Source organism: Solanum stenotomum, chromosome 2, assembly GCF_019186545.1.
Source record: "Solanum stenotomum isolate F172 chromosome 2, ASM1918654v1, whole genome shotgun sequence".
Lineage (NCBI taxonomy): Eukaryota > Viridiplantae > Streptophyta > Magnoliopsida > Solanales > Solanaceae > Solanum > Solanum stenotomum.
The window spans coordinates 68,825,027-68,839,488 of NC_064283.1; the positions used below are offsets into that span (position 1 = coordinate 68,825,027).

General features: G+C 33.4%; 1 protein-coding gene across 1 annotated transcript; it reads left to right on the forward strand.

Moving 5' to 3' along the window:
* The first annotated feature begins 4,961 nt into the window (after positions 1-4,961).
* LOC125854734 (autophagy-related protein 9) lies at positions 4,962-14,136 on the forward strand. The gene is made up of 10 exons (XM_049534315.1): positions 4,962-5,623; positions 7,988-8,634; positions 8,839-9,159; positions 9,296-9,518; positions 10,051-10,230; positions 10,341-10,547; positions 12,485-12,562; positions 12,658-12,728; positions 12,836-12,946; positions 13,032-14,136. Exons 2-10 carry the CDS (start codon positions 8,057-8,059, stop codon positions 13,867-13,869), a joined length of 2,607 nt encoding a protein of 868 aa, XP_049390272.1. The 5' UTR covers positions 4,962-5,623; positions 7,988-8,056; the 3' UTR covers positions 13,870-14,136.
* The last annotated feature ends 326 nt before the right edge of the window (positions 14,137-14,462 follow it).

A 14,462-nucleotide genomic window follows, 5' to 3' on the forward strand; every position in this document is an offset into this window, starting at 1 on the left:
CGATGTCGCATAAATTGAAATAGAGAAAGTAATCTATATTATTTGAAAATTATGTTAAAAAATACAAATCACAATAATAAACAACTACAAAATCTTATTAAAAGAATTAGTTGAATCTTTAAATTCTATTCTTATCACATTAATTGAGAGAGAAATTATATATTACTCCATCAGTTCCTTTTTATACGTCACTAGTAAAATTACTTCGCGTGGAAATTTAATATCACGAAATTATAAAATAATACTTAAAATCTATCTGACATTAAAACTAAAACATTATACTATCTTACATACAACATTACGTAGTAACAACTATTAATAATGTAAAGAAAAATGAAAATTATTATATCTTATCATTTAGCCTTAATAACATAAGCATAAANTATAATAAAAAAAATTGATTGACTTTCGAATTTTTATCGATGTCACATAAATTGAAATAGAGAAAGTAATCTATATTATTTGAAAATTATGTTAAAAAATACAAATCACAATAATAAACAACTACAAAATCTTATTAAAAGAATTAGTTGAATCTTTAAATTCTATTCATATCACATTAATTGAGAGAGAAATTATATCTTACTCCATCTGTTCCTTTTTATATGTCACTAGTAAAATTACTCACGCGAAGCGCGGGAATTTAATATCACGGAATTTATAAAATAGTACTTAAAATCTATTCGATATTAAAACTAAAACACTATATTATCTTATATACAAGATTACGTAGTAACAAACATTAATAATGTAAAGAAAAATGAAAATTATTATATCTTATCATTTAGCCTTAATAACATAAGCATAAATTATAAATTAATAATTGTAAAAATACATACCAAATTTGTAACATAAGAAATAGTTTCAATGAACCACTCAACATGAGCAAAGTTTGCAAATATTTAATTGTGAAGAAGAAGAAAAAGAAGAGGAGGAGGAGGTTTTGAATTTTCGTTGTGTTAAAAAAAGAGGAAATCCCTCTATTTATAGACAACAAAGGGTAGTGTGAACAATTGTTTATTGTGGCTTATTAGAAATATTACAACTATTTGGAAAAGTTGCAACCCTTCGAAAATGTCACAACCTTTCATAAAAGTCATAATTTTTCATAAAAGTCGCAACTCTTCATTAAAATCGCAACTCTTCATTAAAGGAAAGACAACCAAATTGAAAAGAAAATAAAAAATATAAAAAGGAAAATAATGACATGTAATATTTTAATTATTTTTTTTAATAACTTCTGTTACATATATAAAATATAAAAAAAAAATGATTTAGCTCTCAAAATTTTGTAAGTGTAATATGAAATGAACCGAGCAAGTAACGTAATAAATCATAACAACAATCATGTATAATAAAAAAAATTGATTGACTTTCAAATTTCATCGATGCCGCATAAATTGAAATAGAGAAAGTAATCTATATTATTTGAAATTATGTTAAAAAATACAAATCACAATAATAAACCACCACAAAATCTTATTAAAAGAATTAGTTGACTCTTTAAATTCTATTCATATCACATTAATTGAGAGAGAAATTATATATTACTCCATCTGTTCCTTTTTATATGTCATTATTATCATAAATAGTTGGGTCATAATACTTGTCATTTCATAAAATCAAGAGAAAAATGTTGAAAATACCTCTAAACTTGACGCAAAATATTAATTTCATCCCCGAACTATTGATAACATTAAAAACACCCCTCTACTTGACTAACTAAACTTAAATACACCCCCGATTTGCCACAAGACATAACAAGTGGTCTCACTTGTATGACATGTAACTCTTAATAAAAACCAAAAGAAAACACTTCTAAACTTGGTGAGAATTTAGGGGCATATTTCACTCATGTTATAAGATAGCGGTGTATTTAAGTTTAGTTAGTCAAGTAGAGGGACGTTTTTAAAGCTGTCAATAGTTTGTGGATGAAAATAATAACTTACACATAGTTTAATGATGTTTTCAATACTTCTCTAAAATCAATGCATAAATTATAATATTCTTCCTATTTTACCCTTGTGAATTATTTGTCTTGAAAATATACATGTGACTAACACATAAAAACTAAGTGAAAAATTCATGTTTATTGATCAAATCAATTAATCAAAGAAATTAATTCATATACATTGATTGAAAAATTGACTTTAAAAAAATTTAAATAAGAATAAAATAATAAACTTACTTAATTTCTTAATACACATAAAATAAAAATAATGATATATAAATAGAAACGAGAGAGTATATTTATGTTCTCTTATATAAAAAGGCACACCCATGATTCCAATTCTGTCATCTTATTTGGATAGCTATATGGTGGCTTGGTGGTGAAATCACCCTATGTGTCGGAGGTCACGTAACATGAAATATTTAATTTATATGCATATGAAATAAATTAAAATTTAAAACATATAAAAAATTATTGTTGACTATTAAATTTTTATTAGTGCTACATAAATTATAACGAATAGGATCAATTACAATAATTAATAACTTGAAATATATATAACTCATAAAAATTTGATTGTCTTTTTATCTATGTCGTATAAATTAAGTTACAAAAATAACATATATTAGACCAATGTTAACGCAGGTTTCTGTATCTAGTCTTTTATAAGAAACAACAGTTTAACTGCTTCACTTACATGTTTAATGATTTTAGGCTCAAGTCATCAATTGTCTCTTAAAGTTGTCCGCAGAATTCACTTAGTTACCTCAACTAAGACTATACCTATTGAACACTTTTACCAATTCAAAATTTGTTCCTATTAGGCATTTTTTTATAATCAGCAAAATATATGAAGAGTGTGTGATACACTTGCGGTGACGTGACAAAATGGCTAATTAAAAAATAACATGTGGCACTGGGCTCTGAAAATTATAAAAAAAATAATTTTGTTTAAAATTATTTCAAACACTTTTTATATCTAATTTTTTTAAAAAGAAAAAGAAAAAAATGAAAATGTCAACCTATTCTACCCAACCCCTTTTCATCCTCATCTCCTTCCCAAAACACATTCTTTCTCAAATCACAAAATCTAATTCTTTTCAAATAACTTGAAGATTAACTTAAAAAAAAACATATATACATTTTCATACTAAGAGTGAAGAAGAAAGAAAATTTTGTCGACGGTTATTCATTTCTACATCGATGACAAAATGAAATTGATTGCTCAAAAATTAATTCTTTCAAATTTTTGAATATCATTTTTGATAAATTTAATGTGTATATATGAATTTGAGTAAAAATCTTTGTTTGAAATTGTAATAAACAAATATCGGCTAACTTTTTTTATACGGAAAAATCATTTATCTTCTTTCTTCTTCTTCATATTTGTTCCTTATTTTTATGAGATTTGAAATAAATCATACGAACTTTCAAATTTGAATTTTCATAGTTGATTTTCATTTCTCTTCATATTTGGAAGAAATAATATTCTTTTTTTTTATAAAAAATAAAGAAAAACAATGTTGGAGTTAAAATGAAGAAAGTTTTGCAAATTGAAGTATGAAGAAGATGATAGGTAGGGAGTGGGGTCATTTTCTTTTTTGAAAAAAGTGTAAATGAAAGAAGAAAAATGTTTTTAAGTTAATTATAATGTCAAGTGTCAATAAAAGAGGAAAAAAAGTAAAAAAAACACTATTTTGAATCTTTTCACGCGTTTCAGGAAAGTGCAAAACACATTTTTTGCCATATCAGCGTTTTGTGTTTAATAGGTACATGTTTTGGACAATTTAGGTGTTCAATAGGTACAAGTCTTAGTTGAGGTGTCTAAGTGAATTATGTGGACAACTTTAAGAGGCGATCGATGACTTAAGCCATGATTTTAATTTTATCTTCTAATGTATGTATAGAGCAGCTTGTTGTCTTGGTGATTGAGGCTTTAGTTCAATACATTGAAGAAACTTCTCAATTCAAAGTTTTAGATAATGTGCTAAGTCTATCTATCTCAATTAAATTTTAGTCATAATAATTCATTATTCAAAATATATTATTTGAAACAAATAATTTATTTGAATGTAAGTACTAAAGATTTACAATGATAAAAAAAACATATTTGTTAGTATGATACAATATGAATTTGATGACTCCAATATAATTCAAACTCAAAACCTTTATTGATTGCAATGAAAGAATAAATGCAAAATCAAATGTTCTTTTTTATTTTTTTTGATAAATAATATTATATTATATACTAACTTTGAATATGTACAACTTAAAGACGAACCAAAAAATAATTTTCAATTGGACATTATTCCCAGTGAAGAGTGTTAAAGTCTTAAATTTTCTAGACATTAAAAAAACAAGAAGTTGCTATTTCAAATTATGTTTCATATTTCAGAGATGTATTAACAACAATGGAGCCGAATATATACTTGATCTATTTAAGCATTTTAAAATTATAATCGTAAATACAATTAATAAAAACTTATAAATTTGTTTCTTTAAATTTTAATTCTTTATTTACTATAATTCTTATTTCAATTATATTTTGCATTCAATTCGAAGGTGTGACCTAGTAGTTAGTAAATGTCTCAAGTTCAATACAAAAAAACTAGGTGATTCTTTCATGTCTTAGTCTTGGTGGACAGAATTACTTGATATCTGTTGGCTATTGTGATGGAAATTGGAAGATGACATATATCCCGTGAAATTAGTCGAGTTCGAGATATTTGGTTGTTGTAATGGGAATTGAGAGATAACATATATCTCATAAAATTAATCAAGGTATTTGGCCTCTGTGATGTGAATTGAGAGGTTATCTTGTAAAATTAATCAAAGTGTGCGAAAATAGACATCACAATCATAAAAAATAAAATAAAATATTTCAACTATTTTGCAAACCCTATATTATTAAATTAAACCCTAATGTTAGCTATCTAGTATCATTAATTAAGAAGAAAAAAAGCCCATTGCACTAATGGAGTTATTACCTAAGTAAAATAGAAGAAGGCAAAAGTAGCCATCTTCACGTCTCCTTAATTAATTTAACAAAAACCTTTGGACTTACAGAAGAAGAAAGAAGAAGAAAACAATCTACAATTGCACACGAAACTTAACCGTAATTCCCCCTTTCATTCTCCACGCAACCCCAAAAATTCCACCCTAGCACGGCGGTGACCGGCGACCGGCGACCGGCGGCAGTCCTTCATCAGAAGTATCTCGTCGTTTTTGCCTCACCCTTTTTGGGGTAGATTTCATCGTCTATGTGGGGCTGACGGAAAGTTATAGTTTTTATATTCAATTAAATCGTAAGGAGAAAAACCTAGAAAAAATTGAGGTTTTTAGTGTAAGCCCATTTATTATTTAGCTTTGGTGGGGAGGTTTATGTGGTTATTGTGCGTTTTTGGACATTGGAGGAGGTAGGGAAAGGTGGTCCGGACACTAAAATCATCAAAGGGAACACAAAAAGATCACTTTTTTCCAACTGGGTTTTTTGAATTGTTGAGAATCTGAGCAAGCTGGTCGGAGCATCACCATCATCAAAGGAAAGAAAATTCAGTTTCCTCAACTGGGTTTTCTTGGAATTGCTTAGAATCGTTTCAACAAATTGTTTATTTTATTGGTATATTGAGAATATCAGCTGGGTATTGGTGGGAACAGTGAATCTAAGTTCAGGTAAATTGTATTGTTCTCTTGTAATATGTATCTTGTATTGTGAATTGTTTCGGTTAGGATTCAGGACAATGCATGCTTAGTGTGGATATAGTTTTCAATTCTAGGGTAAATTGTCTTAATGTGAATATGTATATGTGACCTCTTAATATTGGGTCAGGGGTATTTTGTAGAGTGTCATGATGGATACAAAGATAATCCGGACTGGTAATTAGAAAGTTATAGCTTTTGGAATATTTTGTTAACCAGTAAGATATCAATCAACGACCATCTTCATTCCAATTTAGTTGGAATTGGTTGTATGAATCATCAATTTTCTTTAGAAACCAATTGACTGCTACATTGACTACTGTAACAATTAGCTGCATTATCTTTTTTTGGGAAACCTTTCTCTACTATGTGTGTAGATGATCATGTTAATTACACAATAGAAGTAACCAAAGAGAAAGCAGGACAATTCATGCTCCATATCACACTCCATTTAAAACCGGCATCTACCCGTGCTTTGTATAAATGCTGATAAATTTGTACTTCCCCCTCACAGATTTCTTTTTCCCCTAAAGTTTGCGATGATCAATCTTTCCTGGTAGAGTTTTATTTCCATGTGCATTTAAGAGAGAACTTTTAGTATTGCTTCTTCTTCCTTAACCTCATCATCCTCGTTTTTTCTACAGCTCACCTTCTGTGCTACTATGATCTTCCAACTTGCCCTTTTAACTACTCCCCTTGTAGCTTCTCCTCCTCCAACAATGTCCCTGCTAGCTCGTTTTTCACTTGAATTAGATAAGCTTATTTTTCTGATAGGTGACTCCAATTTGTGATAATTGTTTCTACTCTTTTGATACTTCCTGGCTCAACTCCTCAACTACTCCTTTAGTGTCTTCAATTTGTTTGGCCTTTTTTTATTGGTCTTTTATAATTGGATAATTGTCCCAATATGCTTTCTTCGTCCTTAAGGTCCTCATGTTGTGGTTATTTACTCAAATATAAAACGTGTTGGACCGCTATCATATTTGTCTGCAATCGAGCATTATCAGTTCAAGATCAGATACCTGCCCCACCATGGTTTTGGGTAATACATCAGCTCACTTCCAAATCAGCATATATTCACAATTTTGTGAATGTTGAAGCACATATTTCATTGGTTCTTATACACTATGCTCCTGATACTAGTTAGTTAATTTGCCAATTTCGTTAATGAAATTTGAAAATTCTTGTCCTCCTTACTTCCAGTGACTCCTGTAATAATTCGTTGTTGGATCTACGTTCTCTGTACTTCTGAAATGGAACTCTTGAAGTAATAGCGTACATCTTTTGCAAAAAAGCCAACTCTTAATGGCACTCTTTGTCCTCCTCCTTTTTTTCGATGAGGCCCCTTTATTGCCATCTATTTGGGTCATTTAGATTCCATACCCTCCATGAATTTTTTCTGTTTCATGGACAAAATACTTCGATTAGTTCCCCTACCTTGCATTACTCCCTCCCCTCCCCCCCTGCTCGCAATGATTGTGCAAGCATTCATGCTTCTTCTACTCCCACCTCCTCGTGTTCCTACTTCCTAGTATTTGGGTCTGTCTGCAGTTTTAGTTCTTTCTCCTTGATTCACTCCTTTAAAGATTCAATGCCTCCTCCTCAAACCCCAAACATGCCAATTAACACGCCAACCCCCATTGATTTTTTCCCTTGAAAGTACTAGGAGGAAAGTAACCTTTAAGACTTACTCCTCTGCTATGATTGAGAGGAGACATGCAACTCAATATGTAAAAATCCGAGATCCATGAACCAGCTCCAATCTGCTGAAAACTTTTTAAAATGTGTCAAAATTACTAAAATGTGCTTAGGTACTTGTGTATGTAAAAGGTCCATCAGCTTAGAACTGGAAGTTTGACTTGCAAGTGTATTTCCTTAACTAAGTTCTTGCAAAATATTGAATCTGCCGTTCTTATGAGTTATGACCTTTGTTTTCATGATCTGTTTGGTTCATGCTTTGAGTTTCTCTGGTAACTGAGTCTTGCAGAACTAGGATAGACATAGTGCTCAAGGCTTAAGTAGTAATTTTGCTTCCCTTTGGTTTTTTAATATTTGGAACTTGGCTGGAGCTCTGTGGGACTCTCACATATTATAATCTTGGTATTTCCAATAAGAGGTGGTAAGTGATATGAAGAAAAAAGAAAAACTTTAGATAAAACAATTATTGATGGTTTGTTATGCATCCGAGATCGATTTTACCACTTACAAACAACAACAACAACAACAACATACCCAGACACCTAGTATAATCCCACAAGGTGGGGGTAGGGGTATACTTATTTATACTTTGAAGACAACCTGAAGAATGACTTGGTGTTTTCTCTTTTTTCTTTTCAGTGCTATATTTTAATTGCTTGGTCCATGGGGAATTGTCAGGGTGTGTTTGCATATCGTCAGCGTACATGAATGATGTTCAGTGGACAAAAAGGCGCTAATGGCCTTAACATATTCAAATGGAGAAGGAATGGCGAATCATCATTGAGAACAGGATTGCTTGATGATGTGCATCCTGAAATCGAACTGTCAGACTATCGCAGAGCACCAAGTCCAGGTAGTGAAAGCCCATCTGGGCTTCTTAATGGTGAGAGCGTTAGTGTTGAACCAATTTCTGATCTGGACTTGTTCTTCGAGAGGCTCTACAACTATTATTGCGAGAAAGGATTATGGTGCATTATTATAAAGTGGATATTTGAGCTTCTGAGCCTAGCTTTCACCATATTCTTTTCTGGATTTTTTCTGTTGTACGTTGATTGGAATGGGCTCCGCAATGCCAAATGTGGAATGGATGCTGTCGAATCTGGTATTAAGCCTTGTGATCTGGCCAATGAAGCTCTTCATCTGCACCCATTGAAACCTCTTACGCTCTTTAAAGGCACTGTGTTGGGTTACCTGGGAATATTTTCTGTCTACTGGATATTTTGCTTCTTAAGGTTTTTTGCACAGCTAAGAGAAACCCTGGCTGTCCGTCAGTTCTACTACAGAAGGTGCGCTGAATATCTTTAAATATTTTCTGAAAGTCAATTTTTCTGGAATATCGTTCATTTCTTTTTCTTGCTTAGTTATGATTACTGGAAACTCAAGATGTTGACTGAGTGTTGTCTTTTCTGTGTTGCTTGTTATTAGCTCATCGCCAATACTTCTTTTGTCATTCCTCTACCTAATCACAATGGTGTCACATTTCTGTGCAGTCTTCATGTGACAGACAAGGAGATACAAACCATTCCATGGGCATCCATTCTTGAAAGGGTTGTTCAGTTACAAGAATTGCAACAACTTTGTGTAGTCAAGAATCTTTCCATTCATGATGTGGTTATGCGATTAATGCGGAAGGAGAATTATTTGATAGGAATGCTTAACAAAGGGCTCCTTTCTTTTCCTATTTCTCACTGGGTACCTGGCGCTGGTCCAACTATCAGTTGTGGCCCCAATGATGTGTGCAGTCGTCTAATACTGCCAAAAACCCTTGAATGGACCTTAAATTGGTGCATACTGCAGAGCATGTTTGACAGGTAAATGAATACCCTATGTTGAAGTCAAATGTCCATGCGGTGCTTAGTAATTTAAGTAATTGAAGTTTTTATTCCTATATATCTTTGCTAATTTGTTCTCCACTTTACTATTTGATCTGGTGTTTTGTTTCTGCAGAAATTTTTGTATACGCAGGGACTTCATTTCTGATCCTAAAACATTAAAGAAAAGGCTTATGATTGTTGGAGTTTTAATGCTTCTCTTATCTCCATTTCTTGTTATATTCATGCTGGTGTATCTCTTCTTGAGGCATGCTGAACAGTTCTACAACCATCCAAGTACGGCATCGTCTCGAAGATGGTCAAATCTTTCCAAGTGGATGTTTAGGGAATTCAACGAGGTATCATTTCTCTGGTATGAACTTGATAGGTTGAAAAACATGGAAGTTGTTATTTATGGATCTCTTTGGTCCCTAATTGTTTTGGGAATGGGGAGGGCAAAGGTGTTTAGTGTACTGTGTTTTTCTCTCCTGCTTTCAGGTTACTTGTGTGGGTACAAAATGGTAATGTCACTATAACTCATCATGCTTGTAGCCTTTCAGCCGTACTTTGCCTCTATATTTTCCACAGTTGCTCTGTTGCATGATACACATTTTATAACATATTTATGTAACAGATATTTTTCAGCTAAATGAAATGGGTTGTGCTGAATGACTCCGACAGATTCATACAGCCAACCCTACTAGTTTGGGTTTGAGGCGTAATTTTGACTGGTTTTGTGTGTATATATTGTGAGCTAACATTCTAGTGAGAATGTGAGATTATGGTTTTTTTAATCTCTTTTTCTCCACAATTTGGTAGGTACTTTCTATCTTCATTTTTAAGTGTAACGGTTTTTGCTTTTATACTTATGTGCATCTTCTATATCTTCAGGTTGACCATTTGTTTAAGCATCGCATCAACAGCAGTGCCATACATGCTTCTGATTATCTAAAGCAATTTCCATCGCCTATTTTATCTATTGTCGCAAAGTTCATTTCTTTTGTTTCCGGTGGATTTGCTGCTGTTCTTATTATCATTGCATTTCTAGAAGAATCTCTGCTGGAAGGCCATGTAAAATACTTAAACTTCCACAACCAGCAAATGCTTATTTGCAAAGCTGCTCTTTTTTGCTTTTATAGCAATCTGGTACTGCATCTTATATTTTGCTTCAAATCTTGCAGATATTTGGTCGCAACTTATTCTGGTATGCTGCTGTATTTGGAACTATAACAGCTATAAGCCGGGCTGCAATAACAGATGAGCTTCTTGTCCTTGACCCACAGGGAGCAATGTCACTTGTTGTCCAACATACACACTTTATGCCAAAGAGATGGCGAGGGAAAGAAAATACTGAGGCCGTACGAACAGAATTTGAAACTTTATTCCAGGTGCTTTTTGCCTTATGGTTTCTTATAAGCAGATAAATGTGAAAACAAACACTTTATTGAAGTAACTGATGTCTTGGTTTAAGGATTTCATATTTTCATTTAGAGAATATTATTAGTTTTTCCAGGAAAGACATTTATAATTTATATAAAATTAAACTAATCAAATACCACAGTAAGTGGTTGATTCGTTAAACAATTAATTGTAGAGCTAAATGTAATATTTTGCTTCAATAGAGTGTAATCATACAGAGTGAATCCAGACAAGGCAGACCATTGTCATGATTTTTCCTTCATTCCGTTTTTTTGGCAGTTTATCCTTCTTAGTTTTTTTATGTTTCTTCGATTGAGGGTGGGTTGCTTTTTATTTATTTGATTCGAGGTTTGACTCTGCTGCATAGCCTTCCATATTTTAATTTCCTTTTTAAATTTTTTGTAATTTATCACAAGTTTTTTTCATGAAGTAGCTCCAGCTGTAGGCTTTTTCAATACATTTAGTGTATTCTTCTCTGGAATTTAATTTTTTTATTTTTTAGAGAAGAATTTCCTTGATATATAGCCAGGTTATGCAAGAGTTTTACTGTCGATGGATAGATTGTGTAGTACTTCATTTTACCTGTGAGATTGTTATGGACTTCTTCTTATGCAAGAGAGAGAGGTTCAAGTATCTTGGGTCCATAATTCAAGGAGACAGGTCGATTGACGATGATGTCACACATCGTATTGGAGTGGGGTGGGTGGAATGGAGACTTGCCTCTATAAAAATGTGTCATCAAGGCTTAAAGGTAAGTTCTAGATAGTGGTTATTAGACCAACACTAATTGTATAAGGTAGAGTGCCGACTAGTCAAGAATGCCCATGGTCAGAAGATGAAGGTAGCGGAGATGAGGACGCTCACTTGGATGTGTGGGTATACTAGGAGAGATATGCTTAAGAACAAAGTTATATGGGACAAGGTGGGAGTGACCTCCGACGAGTATAGTTGCGAACCTGGAAGCCTGCTGAAAAGGGCTTCTCTTTCTAGTTCGAGAAGTTTTAAATAAAGCAAAAAGCTTTTTTCAGATGAATGGCTTGATTCTACTTCTTTCACTTTCTTTAGCTATTGGTCACTAGTCTAACTAAATAATAGTTATATATATATATTTCCTCTCTTTATCTTATCCTTACCTTAATAAAGGAACTTAATAACTAAACTTCCCCCTTGTCTTTATCCTCTTGTTCTGAGCCTGCCACCTATCGAGCCGAACAGAGCCTTTCGCCTTAGGCGCGATAGCTTCACTCTTAACCCGCATTATCTGAGAAAAGCATAGAAACAATTCCCTCATCCCGACTCAGCTTCTCTCTCCGATACAGGAAAACTAGATGAGGAAAGTGAGGCTGAGATTGTTCATACATGTGAAGAGGAAGACTGAGGATGCGTCAGTGAGGAGGTGTGTGAGGTTGGTTGAAGGCTTGTAGCATGAGTTAGGATAGGTAGAGGTAGGCCAAAAGAATTGGGGGAGGTGATTAGACTGGACATGACACAATTTCAATTGACTGAGGACTTGACCTTAGATAGGAAAGTATGGAGGGTGATTAAGGTAGAAGGTTAGTAGGTAGTTGAATTTTGTTGTACTTCTAGTAGTATGTTTTAGGTATCACATAGTTTCTTTTTTCTCCAAAGGCGTTGCTACACTTGTTTTTCACATTGCTATTTTGTTGTCTCCTTTTCTTTCTTACTTTCCTGCGTTGGTTACATTTCTTTTGAGCTGAGGATTTGTTGGAAACAACCTCTCTACCCCGCAGAGGTTGAGGTAAGGTCTGTGCACATCTTACTCTCCCTAGACCCCAATTGTTGTTGCTGTTGTTTTATGAAAGTGTCTCACTGTCAATGTCTAAATTGTGTAGTACTTCATTTTACTGTGAGATTGTTATTGACTTCTTATTAACTCATCGTGCAGTATACTGGAATGATGTTACTTGAGGAGATGACCTCAATTTTTCTTACACCATATCTACTGCTATTTGTTGTCCCAAAGGTGATCTTCATTTTTTCAGGCTAATTTCCTCATCTTACCTAGCTTGAGAATTCTTGAGACGATGGTCGCTGACATTTGGATTTTTTTTGTAACAGAAGGTAGATGATATTTTGCGCTTCATTGCGGACTTCACTGTTCACGTTGAGGGTGTTGGTCATGTGTGCAGGTTAGTAATTATATCAGCTTGCTTATATCTTCACATGTTGGTGGCTCCCATTGACGGAGCTCACACATTTCAATCTTCAATCACTGATATAATGTTTCTCTGGGCAGCTTCAGCGTGTTTGATTTTCAGAATCATGGCAATAGCAAATATGGATCGCCATTTAGTTCTCCCCGCTTGCAAAGAAGTTCTCAAGGGAAAATGGAGAAATCATTCCTGAGGTTGGTCTTATAACTACTTGAGCCTGTTTTGAATTATTGTTGGATTATGAGCTTTCGAATAACAGTACATGTCAAATGGTTTCAGCTTTCAAACTAGCTATCCTTCCTGGCAACCTGATGATCATGGAAAACAGTTCATATCAACACTTAAAACGTTTAGAGAGCAAAAGCTGCAGTTGCATGAAATAGGACCTGCATATCGACCTTCAGAGCTACAGCACTGGAATCCTGACTTTAGAGGCTTAAGTAATCGAAACAATTTGTTTTCCAGGGAAATGCCTCTCAACAACTTGGGAGCTGGATTTGGCTCAATGTGGTTAATAGATGGTGGACAGAGGAATTATCCTTACATTCTTGATTGGTATTATACCTCGCATCCTCACTATACGAGTAGTGATTCAAGAGCCATTGAATCCAGGCCTCTTCATACTGATAACAGTGAACACCTTAAAGATCCTTGGATGCCACCTCATTTTGTGCAAAGCAAGGATACAGTTGACGACAACTGGGGTCACTTATTTGAGGACCGAGCACAAAGTCATCTCGGAGCCACCACATCAGCTCCTGTTTTGAGGGAGAGCATCCTACATCAGGATGATTCAAGTAGCATTGCACAATCTATGAGGAGCCAGTGGTGGACTAGAAGTCGACCACAAGTCACAAATCCTCAGACAAGCTTCCTTGAACCTCCGAATTTCAACAGCAACCTTCATGATTATTATGATAATTTCTCTGATAGAAGTCTAGATGAGCAAGAGCAAGAGCACGAGCACACACACGTTGACTTGAGGAATTCTAATAGGTTGGCCAATACCTTCTTCATGGACGATTCGGTTGGAGACTTCAACCTTCCTTTTGATGATATTTACAGATTGCCCTCAGGAAACCCCACAAGAAAATTAGATCCTTCAGATCTTGTTTGATTTCAATCTCTAACGACACTAGGAAATGTTGTGAATTTCTGGGTCTCAAGTTGTTTTCCTTCAAGAAAATTGTTCATATTTTACATTCTTTATTGTGCATAGTTGATTGTGAGGTTAGAATTCTGGAAAAAAGGTCAGTTTTTTTCTAGAAATTGATTGGATTTGAATGTCATCATTGATCCTTTTAAAAATGTAAGCACCACTAGAGCTGCTGCTAACAATGGAAGACATTCTCTGTACATAATGCAATTTAGCTAGTGTTTCCTTACTTGATCCTTTGACATTTGGTTATTACTACTAGCTTTGGATACGTGTGTTACACGTGTATATCGCGAGAAATAATATAAATGTATGAATATTTTGCTTTAAAAGAGAAATGTATATATGTTAGGACACCAAATAATATAACTTTGTTGTAAAATGAATCTAAAAGTAACAAACATGGAAAATGCAAAAAGCAAGAGAGGAGAGTTATTCTTTTTTCTTCTGATGTAATCAAGTGTATATAATATGAATTTTTATGTTTGCATTTATAGTGTTAAATATAGACGTACAAAAGGTAGAGCCGCAAGACATGACACTAAGTATTTGAG